Source organism: Natrix helvetica (genome assembly GCF_964273705.1).
Source record: "Natrix helvetica genome assembly, chromosome: 6".
NCBI lineage: Eukaryota > Metazoa > Chordata > Lepidosauria > Squamata > Natricidae > Natrix > Natrix helvetica.
In genome coordinates, this window is record NC_138553.1 from 81,228,030 (window position 1) to 81,248,993 (window position 20,964).

Sequence of the window (20,964 nt, forward strand, 5' to 3'; positions counted from 1 at the left end):
AGTGGTGGTTCAGTACTCATTGCTTGATGCTGTTGAATTTGTTAATATGATACAAATCTTAACATATTTCACCTTTTCACTTTCAACAGTGAAAATTTCATAATTCTATAAAGTTTTACAAAGTAATGCATTAACAAAAACTTGTATTATAGAATGCCAGATTCAGCCGACGCATTTCCAAGAAATAGAGGAAATGTTCATGTAATATAGTCTTAATTCTCCAGGTTGGTCTCACTTTTCAGTTAATATATTTGTTCTGATAGTATTTTTTTTTAAAAAAAAAACCTGTTAAGCTAGTTCTTCTGTTTACATAATAACATTTCTATCAAAGTACAACGTCAAGTTTATAGGTTTTTTTTGGTCCTTGAAAATTTTCAGCATATTTTCCACTTCAAAACATTTAAAGTAGTCTTCTAAACCTCAACATTAGGGCTGCTACAATGGCTTCAGCAGGTAAGGTCCTACCTGAAAGCTCAGGTACTATTAATTATCTGCAGATCTCAAGGGACCCCTAGTTGGGTCATGATCTTATAAAGTAGTCAACATCTATGACTTAACCCTGGGAAGAAAAGCAAGAACAGGAAGTCATAGAACAGGGTTGGAAGGGACCTAAGAGGTCTTCTAGTTCTAGTTGCTCGAGCAAGAGACCCTATATCATTGTAGACACATGGTTCTCCAGTCTTTTGCTGAAAGCCTTTAGTGATGGAGCACCCACAACTTCTGAAGGCAAGCTATTCCATTGGTTCCTTGTTCTCACCATTAGGAAATTTCTCCTTAGTTCTAGGTTGCTTCTCTTATTGGTTAATCCTTAACTTGGGCCTTCTACTGGGGTGATCAAGGAGAGACAAAGGTTAGATCATGTTGTTGATCTTCACAAACTTACTGTCACAGGCAGAAGATATAAGGCCATGGGATCAGTGGTGGGATTCCAAATCTTTTCCTACCGGTTTTATGAGAGTGCGTGCACTTGCACTTCATATGTCTAATGCGTGCTTTGCGTGCGCGCACAACACTAAAAGACCACCCTTGGTGTCAGCACTGGTGAGCTATTTTTTAGCCCAGCTGAGGTGCAGCAATTTGCTCTGCCGTGCAAATCAGCTGAGCTAAAAAAGGGAATATAGGACAGGAAGGATGGGGGCCAACCAAAGTTGGTATCTGCCAGTTCTCCAAACTACTCAAAATTTCCGCTACCGGCTGAATACCTCTGCATGGGATCTGTCTCTCTGGCTGCCTGACTCTCTCCCTCCCCCTCCAAGAGGGCAGTTCAGAACATAGCTTAGGCAAGGTATGAAGCTGACCAGGGTTATTGGAAAACCATTTGTTTGAAATGGTATACCCACCTGCCTGAGCAGTGGGTTGAATTAGAAGACCCTGCAAGGTTCCTTCCAACTCTAGTTATTCTACTGACTTAGCAGCAATTGTTAGTCTGGGGTGAGGCCAATTTTCAAAGGCCAGATACCCTCTATGGTCCCTATGTCCAAAGAAACATGGGACACAGAGCAAGTCAGACTTACTTTCAGGCCTGCTCAAAAGTTGCAGGCTACTTGGAGAAATCCTGGATGACCAAGCTCAGAAAAATATCTGGAGGGCAATCGAGCAACAGGTGCATTCCCTTTCCTATTGTCCCTGCTTGCCCCCAAGACAAGCCCTTGATGGAAATGGGCAGACAGTTCAGGAAAGCAGACTCGATCACAAATCTTAATTTAGGGGGCTTCTCCATCCCAAAAAATCCTTCAGCCCCCACAGCTTACTCGGGGTCTTTTGAAAGGGGAAGGCATCAGAAACTGATCCACAAGATTGAACTCATTATAGCATGCAAGTTAAAGGGGTCTTAAACATACATACTAAGCCTCAAAGTTCCACACCACCAGACTGACCCAACTACATAGTAGCTTGCAAACAACAGCCTGGGGTACCCTGCCAAGATTTCAATGCAATTCTCAACTTCTATAAAAGGATTTTCTATTGCAATTCCCAGCTTCCATAGAAGGATCATCTATTATTGCAATTCTCAGTTTCCATAGAAGGACCATCTATTATTGCAATTCCCAACTTCCACAGAAGGATCTTGTACAATTCTACAAACTTCTACAAAACGATCTTCCATCGTTGCTATTCTCAACTTCCACAGAATCGTCTTAACATCCCGCAGCTTGCGATGAAATTTTGCCCACAGCCTCGGCTAGGTACATCCTTTCCAAAAGATCGTTCACTTAATTCTCTCCTTAAACCAAAAATAAGAACTCCACCAAGGCTACATTCGGCCAAGGTAACTTTTCGCCGTAACCCGGGTCCGCACTCCCCGGGCCTTTGCCTGCCACTTTGCTTCCGTTCACACGACGATGACGACCCAGAGCAAGACAGGGTCGGGCGGCGCGTTATATATCCCCACACTTCCCGAGGACCAGCTTTGAAAGAATTTTATTCGCTTTGCGGACGGAAACGGCCCAATGAACCCTGGCGTTTCCCCCTCTCCCCTCTTTCTCCCGGGTTCCTTCCCGCAAGCCGGGCCTCAAGAGCGCTGCGGAGAGGCCCTTCTCCGCGCTTCCCGGGCTTCTCTGGGGCGGCCCGACGGCGACGCCTCCTCCTCCACCACCACCGCTCCTGAGGCACCATCTTCGCCCAGGCGCCTCTTCAAGATGGCTGCCGCGGGCGGTTGGGCATCGAGGCCCGGGGCTCTGAGGAGAGAAGCTTCTCCCGCCTGCGGGTATCCTGGACGGGGAAAGGGAGCCCCTCGGCAACATTTTCCTCAGCTCCAACGAGGCCGCCCGCCGGGAAGACCAACCGAGCCTCGCCTCACGCTTCCCGCCTGGCGTTTTTTCCCCCCCTCACGAAAATCGCCTCAGCGGACAACCGCTCCTTCTCTCTCTCCCTCCCTCCCTTTCTTCCCGCCCTCGCGCGCCACTCCGCCATTGGCGGCGCCGGGCGTCTCTCCGTGGCGGGCGGCCTTCCTATTGGCCGCCGAAAGTGGCGCTTGCAGCGCTCGGCCCGCCCCCCCTCTCCGCTTCCCCGCCCCTCCCGGCTCTCTCTCTCTCTCCAGCGACAGGCGCTGTGAGGTAAATAGAAGCGGATCTCAAAATGGCGGAGCTGCCCAGTCCCGTGCGAGGGGCAACGGTGGCGCCTGTGCCGCCGCCGCCTCTTCCTCCTCCTCCCTCGGCTCTGGCCGTCGACGCCCGCGTCTCTCCGCGCGGGCTCCAGCCGCTGGCCGCCAAGCGCCTGAAGGGAGGGGACGAGCGCGGCTTCAAGGCGGCCAAGCGCCTCAACGGCGAGGGCCACAGGCAGCCGCCTCCTCCACCGCCTCACATCCCCGTGGCGTCTTCCCCGGCAGGCCCCGCCGTATGGAGCCTGGCCGCCTTCTCCTCAGGCGGGGGAAGCGGCGGCCCGACCGGCGGCGGCTCCTTCGTCTTCCAGCCTCAGCTGCCCCCTAAGTTGCTTCTTCCGCCGCCGCCGCCGCCTCCTCCTCCCTGCCTGGCCGGCCTGGAGGGGCCCGGCGGGGCCAAGAGCAAGAAGCCCAAGGAGAAACGCGAGAAGGAGAGGCGGAAAACCCTGCCGGGGACGACAACGGCGGCGGCGCCTCCGGGAAGCGGTCGGGAAGAGAACGGCGACCTGAAGATGCTCCTCCAGCAGCACCACCATCGGCACCACCATCGCCCGGGCGGTGAGGAAACACCCCCCTCGACCCATAAAAAGGGGGGTTCAGGGAGGTGGCAGGGCTGGAAAATGGCCTTCCCCCTATGGGAATGGAGGGGGGAGGAGGAGAAAAGGGGGGGGCAAGGAAGAAATTGGGGGTTGGGGGGGCTGGCCTGCACCCCGTTTTCCTATTGGGCTACTTGGGGAGGGGTCCCCACCTGGGAATGGTGGGGGTGGGGGCTGCAGGGGTCTCCCATTGCAAAGCCAGGCAGAGGAGGCTGAAAAGGGGGCGTGGGAGCTGCCTGGCGTGGCAGCAGCACTAAATATGGGTAGGTGGGTGGGAAAGACCCAGTGGGGGTGACACATTCAGATCTGGGTTAACTTCTGCCCACGGCAGCAGTCACCAACCGGTGGTCTTTGAGAAAATTTTGGTGGTCCGCAGAACAATTATTTGCATTTTTATATCGCACTAAATGCTATAGCTTTTTTAAAAAAAATCATATTAGTTGGTCTGTGGGATTTAAAATTATGAGTTTGGTGGTCCCTGAAGTCCGAAAGGTTGGCAACCTAGGGAGTCTCAGGGCAAGATAGGCAGCCAATAAATTGACTATATAAATAACTATGTGTGTGTGTGTGTGTGTGTTTGTGTGTGGAAAAGCATATATGCCTACCGAGAGTCTCCCATCATCCAGGTCGTGGATTGTCCCAAAGGTATATTGGGATCCGAAGAAAATGCCTGGAATTGAGAAGCGAAATGTTTGGGAAGAAGAAACCGAGAAAGTCCAATTTAAAAAACAATTACTTTATAATATAAAAACCAAAAATACAAAAGGGGAAGTAGTAGGAAAATAGGGAAGAGTAGGGCAAAGGGGGGGGGGGGAAGAAAAGGCCTTGACTTCCGACTCCCGTGGGTGCAGTAGAATAAGGTAATAATATCAAACCTCAACTTTTGACTTTTACATAGTAGCATAAACTAGCCATTTCTATAGCAACAAACGTGTCTAATCAGTAAAGGCCAAAATCAAAGTTTCATTTTTCTCCCCATCTTCAAATCTAGTTGCCTTTTGGAAAAAAAAAGAAATACCTTTGGGATATGGAAGCATATGGACAGCCGTGTCCCCTTACTATGCACTGCATGCTTCTGGGTTTAAAATACTATTTCTGGTGAGCAAGAGAGGAGTGGCTTGTGTTTCTTTATATAAGACACTTTAGCAACATCAGGTTTTTTAAAAAGTGATCCTTTCCTATCGGAGTCCACAGTGATTTTGACATTCTAATGGGGGCGTTTCTATAGAAGCTGGGAAGAGTGAACTTGCAGTTCAGTGTTGTCTAATGTCAGGATGTAGGTGTGTGAGAGAGGATGTAAAAGCCTTAAATTTTTGCTTCTTCATTCAGAAGTAAGACCTACTGAATATACAGGTCTTGGTTGTTAAATAAGTCTGAAGCTAACTGGGGTTATCTTGAAGAACTGCTACAAATTTACCTTCAGCATGGATGCAACTGAGAAACCTTTTTCGTCACCACAGTAGCTTAAGGAATTTGGGCAATCCAGCTGAACATTGCATCAACCTAGAAACAAGATTTGGTACTTTTGAATTTGGTGAAGTTTGAAAGTTAAAAAACAAGCTATAAAAATGGGCCTTGTAATGTAATTTTAAACAATATGCATGTTCTTTTCTGTTTAAGTGGCAGAAGTTCCAAGAACCTCACATGAATCCCTATACTCAATCAATTATTGTTGAACAGAAAAGGAACCTTGCTTTAAGTTGATACCAGCTGGTTTATGCAGGTATAAGCTAGGATTTTAATGGCAGCCATTTTAGTTGGAATAGAGAAATAGGTGGCAGTTTTTAACATGTCAGGAGGTTTTTAACAAGTTAAAAGATCTTGAAACTCTGTAACATTTGAATTTCCGTTCAAATATGTCTCATAACTTTTCAATATGACTTGGTAAGGAGTAATCAAATTAGACTATTCTAAGGAGAACTTATTTTATTAGAACCTTGTGGTATTTATCAGTGAAACATCTAATATTGAATGAAATAAGTGTTAACTAGTAATCATGTACATTATATTTGTATGGTTGTATAGTTTATCTAAGATTGTTTATCAATGTGAATTATCCACTATTCATCTTGCGCTTAATGCCTTTTTTTAAAAACCCAGATTTATAGTAAAAAGGATGTGAAGGTAAAATTTCCTTCAGGGAAAAAATGCTTTAAAAAATAGTGAATGCTGCTTTATTGGTGAAATAAACAGATACGGGGAAGAAACATATGGTTCTCCTGTCACATCCAGTTTGGCTCAGTAAAACTACATATTTATGAAATCAACTTGGAGTTAAAAATGAAAATTAATTTTAATAGTCAACAGTAAAAACACTTCTCTAACTTTTCAGAGTGCTATTAATATTTTTAGGTTTATAGAAATCTAATCTGAATGCAACAAATCTGCTAGCTTCTTGAATCATTAGTGTTCTTTTGCATCTAGTAATGTTCAAGGCTGTTTTAGCTTTAACAAGTCAGTGTTTGCAAAGCTTGCAAGAACAGGAGGTAAGAGGGGAACATTTGCTTTGAAACAATCACTGGAGCAATTTAAAGGAAGATCACAGACCTGTGACATGATTAAGTTTTCTTTTAGGTAAGCTGAAAAATAATGTAATGGTAAAACTTCTTGGCCTTTTCAGTATCTATCAGTTTTTGGCAGGACCTGCCTTCATAGCAGGGCTCACCAGTTTTTTTTTTCTCAACAGCTGCAACTTCTAGTTTCCTTGGCTGGGTTTGACAATGTGTAGGGTTTCTCTCTCAGCATCTTTATAGTGCTTGCATGGCCAACCTCGAGGTCTCTTCCCTGACTCTAGTACTACTAGAGAGCAACTTGTAAGGCATATGGCAGCCATCCATTTTCATGATGCATCCATCCATCCACCCCATTTCCTCCAAGTTCTGATAACCTAGGGCTGAATGCTGGCGATCCCCATGTTGGAGACATGATCTTGTCAATGCCAAGGAGGGATCAGAGAGGATCCTTGTGAAATTTCTCCAGCTGTTTGATGTACCTTCAATACAGAGTCCAGAATTCGGCATCCATACAGGAGAGGTGGTACCACAGCTGTGTAGACATTCAGCTCTGTGGAGATAGAGGTGTTAGTCTTGATTGAGCACTCTAGCATGCAGCCACCCAAGTTGGCCTTGCTAATCAATTTCTTCATCTAAAGACCCATAGCTTGAGATGATGCTTCCCAGAAGCTGTTTACACTTGTCCTTCTGATCTGACACAAGACCACAGGAAAGCAAAGAACAGACTGAATAGAATTCAAAGTATTCTATTTTCTAGCCGGGGTGCCGATCACTTGTGTTACTGTATTATCTAGTGAGAACTTGTGAATGCTGTATGGATAGTTGACTGTAGGCCAGAACATGCTAGATTACATATTAGCATGCTCTTAGGTTTATTATAAAGATTAATAGTTTCTTAGTAATAGGTGTATGGCCAAGATGTCCACTTAAAGTAGCATTTCCTTCCAAATTATGAGAAAGTTGATAATTTTTAAATGATGTTGTCATTGATATTTCTGTCAAAGTTTGTCAATTTTGTATGTACTGTAATTAAGAACAAACTATAGAGAAAGTGCTGAGATTTTTAAACATGTCTTATTCTCTATTTTATTTGCCTGACATACTGATATGCCAGGATGTTCCCAGCAATCTTACCCCTTGGTAGTTTATAGCAATCTAAATGCCAATTTAATCCAAGCAGTACAATATCAAAACTAGTAACAAGAATTAAAACCAGTGTCTCACTGAAAAGCAGGAAAGTTTCTTTTCAGAGTAGCACATATAACAGGCCTTGAAGGATGCCATGTGTCCACTAAATGCAACCAGGTATTCTAAGTTCATAACAGTACTTGAAATTCATGGGCTTTGCTTGGTTTATTACTGTTTTTAAAAGTTCTTTCAGTTCCTCCTAATCTGATAATATCTTGCTACTACTTCCTCCAAAATATATGCTCTTATTTTGACATACTAATCTTAAGGAAAGCAGAGGAATCTGAAATTCAATAAGGGCATTCAATTAAATTGTTACGGGTTTTTGTGCCTATGGAAAATGAGAAGATTAAGTTCTGATATGTTTTTATGCTTGTTGGTCAGCCATAACTTTTTTTTTTGTCTCTAAACTAGTTTCCCACAGTGAGTTGTCTGAAACTACAGTTTCACCATTGGTATCTCAAATACTTAGTGTGAGGATACAACACTTGTTTTTAGCATTAGTGTAATGTAGTGTTTTTAGCATTAGACAAAAGAAACATCTTGTAATAGATGCTTTAGGAAGCAAATGTAGAGTCCTGCTATTTTATCCTAAGAATACATTCAATACTTGAGACATCTGTAGAAGGCTGTAGCCTATTTTATTAAAATTTCACATTTCATTTTCCTGATACAAATCTCAGTTTTTACATTTTACATTCTTAACCAGTTGAGTAGAAATTCTTGCCAGATGTAAGTTGAGGGTTGTCATGCAGGACTTCTCATTTTGAAAAAAGGCAGTTGAACTTATGGAAAGCAGATGCTATTATACAGCTCTAAATAACATTAGATTTCAGGGAATACTTACTATTATGGATTAGAAGAAACTACATAGTTTTAATACAAAGAATGCTTAAAATAGTTTAATTTTGTATACAGCAATATGAGAATTTAGGGAATTTAAGCTACAAATATTATATTGCTTTCATTGAACATAAATGCTTATGCATTTATATTGTGATTGTATCTTGAATTTCAGCTTTGCTATAGATCTGTGGGACTCATAGAATGCTGCAGCCCTCCAGACAAAAGAAATAACAATATATCCTATTTTACTCTTGAAATGATGAGTTGTTCAATGTTTGACCCTAAACATTTGAAGTTCAGCATGCACAGATGCTGGATAAAGGGAACGAGGACATGCAGATGGGTGCTGATTTACTTTTGTTTACCCATCCAGTTTAAAACAGTAAGCAATCATTACAGTCAAAAGTAGCATATAAGAAAAAACATATAGATACAATGTTGATCATATTCCTTCCTGTAGCAATTTTGGAAAAGAGTACAAGTTAACATTCTAATTATAAATATCTAGATGGCTTAGGTATTTCTTCAAAGGCTTCCTTAGACTTTTCTGAGTTCAAAATAAGCTTATAAAACCTATGTATTAGATGTGTTTGAAAGTGAATTACATGTGTTTGCCTAGCAGTAGGTTGCCTTGGACAGAGGAAGGATTGTTGTCACAGTGGCTGATCTAATGGCCTATGATTAGACCTCTTGATGCAGTAATTTCATACGCCTTTTGACAATGCTTCAACTTCATAAGCTGCCCTAGAGCTCAGTGGCTTCTTTTATAGTCTGATGTGGGATCCTCTTGGAAGTTTGTGCAAAAGCTATTTATTTGCTAACAGAAAACCAATATAACATAAAACCCGTACTGTAGGTCTGCAAGGTTGTAAAAAGATTAAATATATGATTAGAAAAAAAAATCAAATCTAAAGATTAAAATTTCATCAAGACAAACATTAGTTCTATACTAATGAAACTTCAAAAGGCTGATCATTTTATAGCTTCAGCGGAGTATTCTGTCATTTTTACTAATGTTATTTTAGGGATTTGTTAGCTATTACAGTAGTATTTCTTAATTCAGAGTATTGGGATATTACTGTATGGTCTTTTGCAACAGGAATTTGAAATACATTGGTCATAGAAATTGTATAACCGTTTTTAAAAGTTTGTATTTTTTTATCTCTAATTTGAAAGGTTAAAAATTATTACATTTTTGTATGTAAGAGTGGACTTAGAGCAGATTAGTTTATAGCTGGTTGGAGAATCCTGGGAGTTGAAGTCCACAAGTTTTAAAGTTGTCAAGTTTGGGGACACCTGACTTAGAGGCTCTAAAGAAACTCTTTAAGAAGTGGCAAATGCGAATTTACTTAGTAACTTTACTTTTCTGAATGTTGCTTCTTGGAGTACAATGCTATTTGTGTGTATGTTTGTAGATGACTCCATATGAGTCATGATTAGCTGTTAATCTGTTTTCTGAATACCAATAAAACTTAAAGGAAGGTCTTGCCAACTTGATTAATAGTTTGAAGAGAATTATATTACAAAACACAAGTACTTGTGTTAAGGAAAAGAAGATATTATAAGGGGATGTTCTAACTAGTTGATCCAGTTTTGAAACTTCTAGATTAAGCTGTTTTCCCTATCAGGACTCTGAATTGGACAGTTTTCAAGGGTTCTCGGGTGGATTGCAGTTGGGCAGATTTATGAAATGCTGACCTTTGCCAAACAGCAACTTCTCATCTGTCAAGAGGATGAGCTTAATTAGTGACTTAATTAGTGGAAGAAATATAAAGTAGATTCTTTTTCCTCAGTTTTTTTTTCCAGGATAGCATTAGGAATCTCCCAAACCTCATGTTTTGTTGATTTTTTGAAACAAAAGGGATTATTGAGTCAAGATTTCAACATCATGAGGATGGGAAAATATATAATGACATGTCCCAAAAGTGCTTTTCAAAACACAACTGGTCTGTCTTGGTTCTTTTCTTTGAAAACATCTCACTTCTCATCTCACAGCTAAGAAGCTGCTTCAGTTCAGAACGGAACTTCTCATCCCACAAGCTTCTTCAGTTGTGAAGAAGTTCAGAACTGAAAAAAATTGCAACTGAAGAAGCTTGTGGGATGAGAAACAAAACATTTTCAAAAAAATCAGAGTCTAGTTGCCTTTTGGAAAAGCACCTTCGGGACAACCGTGACCTGGCTGCTTGAAAATCTCCATAGATATAATGACATAAGGGTATAGAACTCATATTTTTTTGCGTTCACAGTATAGGCTTTGAAAGTTATTCTCAAACCTAATTTACCTGCTGTAAATTGGAATATAAACTAGTCAGGCGCTTTAGTTGAGGTAGCATGCTGAAGATCTTGAGCGGTTGCATTTTAAAAGTGAAATATTAATGGGTTATAGTAATTTCAGTATTTTGTCACTGCAGTTGCATTTTATGAAATTAAATTATGGTTTTTAGTTAAGGAATGACCGTTTGTAGATTATTAAAAAACCTAAATACATGTAAGAGAAATCTGTAATATTTTTGCTTATCTTTGGAAACATCAGGAACAAAACGAGATGGCTATGATGAACCCTGGTTAAGTCAGTTTGTTTCTGAAGTACAGTGTTCTGGTTAATCATCTCTTTATATTCATTTATTGTTTAACAATAATCTGATTTTCCAAACTTTCTACTGTGAGAAGAAAGGCATTCAGTTATTGATTTTTGAAAGTTGTGTTGATTTAAGACCTATTTCTGGTCTGCATTAAAGTTGTAGTCTATCCTCCAGTCAAATGAATAATTGTGTTGATTGTGGGCAATTTCTTTCTAAAACTTTTTTATCTTTACTGAATATGAACATACTTCCTTTTTAGATGAAATCATCAGAGAAAAAACCACAGAACGAGACAAGGAAAAGCAGAAAGAAAAAAAGAAGCACAGATTAATGTCTGAAATTAAAAAAGAGAATGGAGAAATGAAATTATTTCAGAAAGGTGAGCACAATATTTTTCACAATAGGATGATGGTATATACATGAAAGAATATTTTTTAAAAATGAGTATGTTCTTAAATATATTTAATTCTGATTCGTTGTAGTTTTTCTTAATGATAAGCGGCAATATGGCCTGTGGTTCTCATTTCAGGTTTGTACTTAAGAGAAAGGGTATCATGTTTATCTAGTTACAGATCTAAAAGCTTTTATTTACAAATGGTAATTTGAATACCAAAACAATTATGTGAGAATTAAAGGCAAGTGCACAATAATTGTGCTTGAAATCTGAGTTTGTGGCACCTTTCTAGGATCCCACTCTTATATGAAACAAAATATTTGTAAAATGGGTTGTATAGGTTCCCATCCCCCTCCCCCCTTTTCCTCTTCTGTTGAGTTTTTGTAACAGTGAAAACAGTATTATTTTGGATTGGCTACTAAATTGGTTTTCAGTTGTTGGTATATGGTGGCCTTGATTGCGCTTTGGAGATTAATTTCAGAATTAATCTGAAATTGCAAATCTATTGGGGGATGAAATTTGTGGGGAACTTTTATTCTACCATACTACATTGATAATTCGTACTTTATTGCCATGAAAAATGCTTTCCAAAGATAACCTGACAATTAAACTGCAGATAATCACCCCGGGAAGCTCAACATGGGAATAAAGATGATTTTGCACGGTTAGTGGCCAAATTGAAGATAATATATCCAAACTTTTAAAATGCAGTTAATCCTTTAGAATTGCAAGGGAGGAATGACTACTATTAAATATGTAATCATATTAGAGCCAAGAGCCAATGCAGCCAAAAGCCGCAACAAACAAGGCGCCGCCATCTTACTTACAAACTGAGAATTGAAAATTATTCAGTTGAAAATCAATGACGGTAATGTAATAATATGAATGGTCCAAACTCATATGATTTACAAAAGACTCTGTTACATGTAGGTTTTATCCAAACATCAGACCAGTCCACCAAACCAAAATCCACAAGTATTTGAAGTCCATCAAGCCAAAATCTGGTAAAACACTGCTAATCTGGATAGAAGGGTTTAATCAATATTGATTAAAACCTTGACTGAGTCCAACTTAATTGAAAAAGTACTTCAGTCTTATATATTTTTCATTTTGTGTGCTTGTACATTTATACCCTGCTGATACAAGCACGTAAGGCAGCTTTTCAATAATAATAGAAAAATCTTAAATGCACTAAAATCAAAATTGAAATCATTACAATAAATGCAATGAAAATAAGATAACCATTAAAAACTTGGGACAGCTTGAAATATTGGGATGGAAGGAGCCAAGTGAGGCTTCTTGGAAAAACCTCCAGTAGCCTGAGAGCTACTTAGGAGAACAAGCCCTTTCTCCAGTTCACCAGACAGCTGAGCTTCTGCCAATGATGGAAGCGTCTTCTGAAGCTGCTCACTCGTGATCTAAATACAGGGCAGGTTCGTAGCAGGAAAGGCAATCCCTTAGGCCATAAGTCATTTAGGATTTCCAAAGCCAATATCTTACAGTATCTTTCATAACTGGGTAGATAATTGGCAGTTCTAATGCATGCCAGGATTGTGCTTTCATTCAGGATTCAATCCTGATAGCAGCTGTTTCACCACAGGTTAGCCTGGCAATAGAAGGCAGAACTTTGAGGCTGTAGAGTCCACCTTTGATGAACCCTTGACTTCCTTGTGTGGGCTGTCACTTGAAAGATAGGAGGACAACTAACCGCCTCTGCCTTTCTTACCCTGTAGCAGCCAGATTCCAGTCTCCTCTGATATGTCCTTGTGCAGATAATACTTGGCTTGCAATTATCCGTTTAGTGACCGTTCAAAGTTACAAGGGCATTGAAAAAAGTGACTGATGACTGTTTTTTTACACTTACCGTCACAACATCCCCATGGTCATGGGATCAAAATTCAGATCCTTGGCAACTGACTCATTTATGGCGGTGATAGTGTCCCATAGCGTTGTGATTCCCTTTTGGGACCTTCTGACAAGCAAAGTCAATGGGGAAGCCAGATTCACTAATCTGTTACTAATGTTAACAACTACAAAATGGGGAAAAAATCACACAACAACAGTCTCAATTAGCAACAGAAATTTTGGGCTCAATTGAGGTTGTAAGTTGAGGACTACCTGTACCAATTCTGCCATTGTATCTGCATAAAGACAAATGCAACAACCTACCTAAGGAATCTGGTGTCAAGAGTTTCCAGAAGGAACTTCTCTGACAGCAGTCTCACTGCTTCAGGAAGTAGATGGTGTAATTTTTTCAGTAATTTCAGTTATCAAAATGTAAGCAATTGAGGCCCAACAAAGAATGTGAGAAGCAGCTATGGTCTTTGCAGCATCTCTCCAATAGTTGTTGCATGCTGATATTACTATTTTCAGGTCTAGCCTGCTAAACTTCAGACAACTACTTGTAGCAAAAAGATACAGAAAAAGGGCATTTGTACTTACCTGATACGCCTCTTCTCATAGTAGGGGAGGAGTATCCAGGATGGGTTGACCTTGTCCTCTCTTGATGGGACTGAGTCAGATAAGCTCTTTTAGCCATGCCTTGGTCATCAGGCTCCACCCAGTTATCGGCGAAGAACTCTATCCAACTCGCTGTGTCATCCACTCTAACTTTATTTTAGTTTCAAAGCTTTATTTATTGCTTCAACAGAACAGTTCAACAAACAACATAACAATTTTGCAACATACCCATATCAGGGAGGGGCTGGATACTCCTCCCCCACTCTGAAAAAAGGCATATCAGATAAGTACCAACACCCTTTCTCCATAGTGAGGGGAGGAGTATCCAGGATGGAACGTACCAAAGCCTCCCGCAGCTCTTTCTCACCTTGTTCTCTGGCGATCGCTGCCAGCGTGGGCGCTCCGTGGCGTTTTAAAACACCGCGGTTCATCGCTCAACCCCTGAGGGGAGCGGTGGAGCGCTCCGGCGCTTAGAACTTCCTTGGGCGTCGCCCTTGCTGCAGAGGCCTCTGCAGAGCTCGCTTGCCTGTCTTTGGTGAGAGTCCTCACTTAGTGCCCTGGGTCTCGCTCTGTAGCCTTAGCGGTTGCTGTGCGGCCTTTCTACCCCCGCTGGGGGTTTCCTCAGCCTCTAGTGATTTATCAGGCAGCGTGGAGACAATTTCGATCGCTTTGGCAGCAATTTAAATTTTTTCCTTTTAAGTTTCTTCAGGCTCTCAGGATGAACACAGCCGTCCGTTGATGGACCGAGTCGATAACTGGGTGGAGCCTGGTGACCAAGGCGTGACTAAAAGAGCTTATCTGACTCAGTCCAATCAAGAGAGGACAAGGTCAACCCATCCTGGATACTCCTTCCCTCACTATGGAGAACATTAACTTTTTCCTGCTGTCAAGCGCTCATTGCAATGTTTATTTAATCATTCATTATGCTTCTCTTGTCTTCAAGCATCTTACAGACTTCTGAAACAGTAATGAAATAAACTAGAAAAGAACAATATATTGGTAACATTTCCTACTGCTGACGAAAAGCTGTATCCCATATACACAATTGCCTCCACACACACACCCCTGCCCTCACCCACTACCACCCTCAGGAAAACAAGAGCAATCACTCAGTCCAAGGACTCACTGAAATAGCAGCCTAGTCTTAATAGCAAGTTAATAGGGTTGGATCCTGTCTGCCTTCAGGGGGATCCTTTTCTGGAGAAGGGAACCAACAATTTAAAAAGCCCGACTCCAGGAACCTTGCGGGTAATATTTATCTTTGACTAGGAATCCCAGATCTTTTTGCAACCCTGACCTGATAGCTTAACTATATTAATGATTGAAGGTAAAAGTGATATTGCTGTTCTTCAGGATTCATGTGTGGTATGTTTTTATTATACTTTGGAACTTAAATCGGTTTACAGTACTTGGCATATTATTGCACAGGATATTTTCCGTCTTCATGTAGCTCCAGCTTTTGATAAATTAAAGCAAATTTTTCTTTCTTTATATACATAAAAGAAAAAGTGAAAAGCAACGCAGACGACCTACAGATTAAAAAAGTAAAGAAGAAAAAGAAAAAGAAACATAAAGAGTGCGAAAAACGGAAGCGTCCAAAAATGTACAGTAAATCTATTCAGACCATCTGCTCAGGATTGCTTTCCGATTTTGAGGATCAAGAAGCCAAAGGCATTGTGGATCACCATCATCACCACCACCACCACCACCACCACCATCTTAAAGATTTCAATGAGAAACATAAGAATCCCAAGAAGGACTCTGAGTCCAAGAGAGTGGACAGCAGTGAGTTTCCCTTTGTCTCATTAAAGGAGCCGCGGGTTCAGGATAAGCTGCAAAGGTTGGACGCGCTGGAATTCAAAGAGTTCATTCATGTGGAGCACCAGCCTAACGGAGGTGCCTCGGTGGTTCACGCCTACACGAAGGAGCTCTCCCACTTGTCTCCTGTGGAGATGGAGAGATTTGCAGAAGAATTTCTGGCTCTGGTTTTTAGTGAAAAGGAGAACTGTGCTGCTTACTATGTAATGGGAATTGTTCACGGGGCAGCTACTTATTTACCTGACTTTTTAGACTACTTTTCGTTTAATTTTCCCAATTCGCCAGTGAAAATGGAGATTTTGGGAAAGAAAGACATAGAGACTACGACTATGTCCAATTTTCATGCTCAGGTAAGAGGTTATCTTTCATATTTTCTTAAAAAAACATTTTGCTTCCTATACAGTGTTCCAATTATTGCTCCTTTTCGCTAAAATTCTCTAAATTTGTTAGACAAGACAGTGATAGCAGTAACATATATTTTTGATAAGGCAAATAAAAAGGTTCTATGAATTATCTGGTCACAGTTTAGATTGCCTACATAATTCATGGAAATTCTGCCTCGTATTCCTTGTTGGCTCTGGGGTAGGAGGTGCTAGGTTTAGATCTTCTGAATGTCTGTGGACCTTTCCGTTTTTATTAAGGCTAAAAAACAAAGAATAGAAATGTAGGGGAAAGAACAATTCTTAAAAATAGTTAATGAAAGTCAAGGCAGGTCAATGTCTATGGAGATTCTCAGTCATCCAGGTCATGACCCTCTAAAAGGACGCAAATGACCAGATGTCTGCAAGGAGTATAAATCCTTCCATTCCCCACCATCCAGTCAGAGCTGAAGAACTTTCTTGAATGAGAAGTGAAAAGTCTTAAAAAGAAAAAACAAGAAAGTCCAGTTGCCTCCAGTCTTGTATATGCTTATCACGCCTGGACCCAGCGAAGCCTTGAGCCCATCTTAAGGTGTGGTTGTGTTACAGTAACTGAAGGAAAAGAAATGCAACATATCCAACCCTTCCTTTGCAAAATTAGAATAATAATCCATGCTTGTTATATGCCTGCAAGTGGATTTTTGAAAGATTGATAGTTTCTAATTTTGGATTTTCCACTTACGCTTTGTGTTGTTTAAAAAAATAGATTATACTCGAGTTTTTCCACATATTAGTATTTGCCACTTGCCTATAAACAAACATCCAGCAATTTTCTGCTTTGATTAAAAGAAGGTGGAGGCGTTTAAAGCAAAATGGAACAGAAACAGTGTGTGGCATAAAGTTATTTTCATGTTACAGAAGCTGTATGGTTTTGCTAATGTTTGATTTCTCCTGAGCCACCGTTGTTTCGAAGCATTTAAAAGAAAGGCCAAGAGTACTCATAATTTAGTAATCATTCCATGGAAAAGTTCAATGTTAAGAGCAAGATTGTTACATTTAATTAATAAGCTTTGCTGTATATGAGATGGGGGAATGTGGCCACAGAGAGACACAGAGAGAGGGTGAGGGAGGAAGGGAAGGGGAGAGGGGGGGGATATTTCCTCATATACCCATTTATAGAGCAGGGAATCCCTTGGATTGGTTTCAGTGCACTTGGAAACTTTAGGTTGAAAAGGAGAGAAAGTCAGATGCTCTACAGCAGGGGTGTCAAACTGGCAGCCCGCCAGCCTGATGTGTCATGTGCACCCCAGCTTCCTGATTCAGAAAAAACGTTGCAAAATGTCACATGATGGCAGTGTGACACGAGTTTGACACCTGTGCCCTACAGGATCTTTTGCCTGTTTTTATCATTTCAGTTACCGTATTTTTCAGAGTAAAAAACGCACCTTTTTTCCTCTAAAAAGAGGCTGAAAATCTGGGTGCATCTTATACATCGAATACAGCATTTTTTGCCTCCTGAAGCCCCGCCCCTTCACCAAAATGGCCGTTCATAGCCTTATGGAGGCTTTCAGACACTTCCTGGGGGCTGGGGAGGGCAGAAATGCCCCCAGCAGCACTCTACAAGCCTTCATAAGGCTATGCATGCAATTCATTTGACAAAAAAACGAGCTGTTTTCATGGAAAACAGGCCGTTTCTTTGCTCGTTCCCCCCCCTCCCAGGAGCACTCTGCAAGCCCCCCCAAGGCTATTCATGCCTTTTTTTTTAAAAAAAAAAGGGGTCCGTTTTCGCGAAAAACAGGCAGTTTGGGAGAGGTTTGCAGAGTGCAAAAACTTTTTTTCCCCTTTCAGAAAGCTGTTTAGTTAGAGTGATTGATGAGAATTACATTGATCAAGTGCTGTCCCAGCAGAAACAAAATTTTAGGTGCTACAGGTTGTCAGCTATTTCCTTCTCCAGCACATGGATAAATACACTTGGAAACATCTACCTACCTTCCTACTCTCTCCCCCTACCTACCTACTGTATCTCTCTCTCTCTCTCTCTGCCCTATCTACTACCTATCTACTGTATTTCTCTCTATCTCTCTCTATTTCTCTCTCTCTATTCCTTTATCTACCTACCTACCTAACTTCTCTCTCTCTCTCTCTCTCTCTCTCTCTCTCTCTCTCTCTCTCTCTCTCTCTCTCCCTCCCTCTCTCTCCCTCCCTACCTCCCTACCTACCTCCCTACCTACCTCCCTACCTACCTACCTACTTACTGTATTTCTCTATCTATCCCTCTATCTACCTACCTACTTTAAAAAAAATGCCTCTTCAAAACCTGGGTGTGTCTTATACTCCGGTGCGTCTCCAGTGAAAAATATGGCATTTATTTACTTGTTTATTTGTTTGCTTGACTAGTATGCTGCCAGTCTCACCTAGAGGCGACTGAATTTTATTTCAGTCTACTTTTTTTCCTGGCAGAAGGACATCATCTCAAATTTGGATTCCTCTTCATTTTAGTTCAATACAATAATCTTCATCTCTATCACTTGTAATCTAAAAAATAATAAAATAGTACATACACGAATAATGAAGCTCAAAATCCAACATCAAAATATTCATTTAAGGGTTTGAAAATATTTTCCAACTATGGAATTGGAATGATGATGTTATAATTATAAAAACATTTATGCCATCTTCAGAATGAGTTAATTACATGTTTATACAATATCTTAACATAAGAAATACCTTAAAATGCAATTTGAAAGAGGCATCAAAGAAGCAAGTTTAACAACCAATTAAGCTGTTTAAAGCCTGTAAAATAAAAATTTCTTGGCTGCTTATCTCGAAAGTATCAAGGCAGGGCAAAGTCAAATTGAAGTGCCACATTGAAAAAAACAGTGTACTGTCAACATCTGGCCTGCCTTTTCTTGTAGAGAACAGTTTTTCAATGGCCCCAGCTGTCAGGGCAGATTCTTTGGGAATAGATGGTCTTTCCAATAATCTTATCCCAGACAATTTAAGGTTCATATCGGTTATATGCAACACTTTGAATTGGACCTGAAAACCATCCCCTAGCAAGCTATAAAAATGATTGAGTGACCACATCTTGTTCTATCCCACTTCTGGATACTCCTTGATTAATGAGAGTTTCATGTAGAATATGTTACAGTAATTTAATTTGGATGTTGAATTGCCCAGCTTTGTCAAACCCTGGAATATTCTCAGCAACAGCCATGCTGATTGAAGAATTCTGGAATTCCGTAGTGACTCATTGTAGAAAGTGGACCTCAGATATGTAACTATACACCCAGATATATATTTTAGAGGAAAAGATACAATAGCAGTGGCTGGGGTTGACAACGACATTCATAGTCACAGCAGCTACCTTGATATCGAGGTGTAATGTCCAGAACATAACAAAATCACAAACCTCATCCTTCAAAGGGACTAGAACCCCAACCACAATAACCGCTCTTTTCGTATGGCTACCCTGTATATTGATTTTTTTGTTTTGTCAGAATCTTAGCTTCTTTGTTAATGTCCAGCCCAACTCTAGAATCAGTGATACTTGGTGTTGTTTGGGGGGGGAATAAAGAAGTTGTGAAGAGAATTATGTAAGGCGGAAAACCTTTGTAGAATTTTATGCTAATATCTACATTGTGGTTTATTTTGGAGAACCAGCTCAAAACTGAAGTCCTTTGAAATTTATTTACATATATTGCCTTTTAGCTATTGTTTTCTTCTTGTGAAAACAGTTTGTATCAGTTTTGGCTTTGTATCAAATACATGTTTAACTACTGTATTTGCAAGTTAGTTTCTCTCTTCTTCCTTGTGTTCAGAGAGGAATTATATTATGAAAAGAATATTGCTGCTAGGATGAATTAAGGAGCTTGGGGGGGGGGAGCCCAGTTGCACTTTTCACAAATTGGAATAATTCATTTTCATTCGCTGTTTAAAAAATCAAACAGCTGTTTGTATGAAAGTTTTGTATGTTTGAAGAATGTTGTTAAACTGTTTTATCTCTTGACAAAAATATATTCCTTATTCTATTAATGAATGGAGGATTTCTGAATGACAAAGGGGGGGACTCTATTCATACTTGGATAGATGTAATGGAAAATGTGGGAGAGATGCTGGCTAGGAAATAATCAGAGAAGAGAGGCAGGAGCCCCCAGCTGCTTACGGTCAAAGGAAGAAACTTAGGAAGGACTTCCCTTAATGGATCAAGCAGCTCAAAGTGGCAGCTAGACTTGCAGACTTTTAGACTTGCAAGATTGACATCTGCCCGCCCAGGTAAACCAGACAGGAAACATGAAACATGTTGTAAGCCCACCTTGACAGAATCTTGCAAGTCTGAAAATACAAACTTCCTGCCAGCAATTTTAACTGCTTGATCCATTGGTTTCTTTTCTTGACTGTCCTTTTATTTATTGAGATTTATTTTTTTACCCTGCCTTTATTATTTTTATAAATAACTCAAGGCAGCAAACAAGAAGCAGGTATGGGGGCTCTCTTGTCTGATGGTTTCCTAAGAAGAATCTCTTCCCCTTCTTCCCCAAAGTCATCCAGACATTCCATTACACTGAATTACATGATTTTGCTCCTGCATGGAGAAGTAGAATTTCACCCAGTTTCATTGCTTGTATTAGAATATAATTTGGTGCTCGTTAAACTTGTTCATTTCATTCTTGCTCTAAAAATAGAACAGATTCACTCACAGCATATGTAATCATTCTCTTTCTATATTTAGAGAGCTGAACAAAATGCCTGCTAGACTTAAGAGCAGATCTGCCCCATTCTTGATGCACCAGGATTCACTTTCCAACCATATCATGGACCCATTACAAAACCTTGAGATTATTACATTTTGAGATGGTACCTTTTAATGAATAATTAATTTAACTTGGAATGTACTCAGCTGAAGCTAAAAATTATACAGTAGCATTAAAAAAAACTGTCCTAAATTTTTGAATGCCACTATAGTTTTATACAGTACTATGCCCCAAGTCTTAAAACTAAATTGAGAGGACCTAATTTAAACAAATAAAACATATTTATCCATGGATTTGAGAAAAATGATCCAAAGCTACATATTTGTGTACAGCAAAAGTATGTGAAATAAAGAT

General features: G+C 40.4%; 1 protein-coding gene across 1 annotated transcript in view; it reads left to right on the forward strand.

Annotated features, from left to right (window-relative positions):
- The first annotated feature begins 3,031 nt into the window (after positions 1 to 3,031).
- Positions 3,032 to 20,964, forward strand: part of RSBN1L (round spermatid basic protein 1 like) — a 29,382-nt gene continuing 11,449 nt past the window's right edge. The window contains exons 1-3 of the mRNA XM_081957045.1: positions 3,032 to 3,658; positions 11,085 to 11,204; positions 15,183 to 15,847. Coding sequence (XP_081813171.1) covers positions 3,079 to 3,658; positions 11,085 to 11,204; positions 15,183 to 15,847 — 1,365 coding nt within the window. The 5' untranslated portion in view covers positions 3,032 to 3,078. The remainder of the gene's footprint in view (positions 3,659 to 11,084; positions 11,205 to 15,182; positions 15,848 to 20,964) is intronic.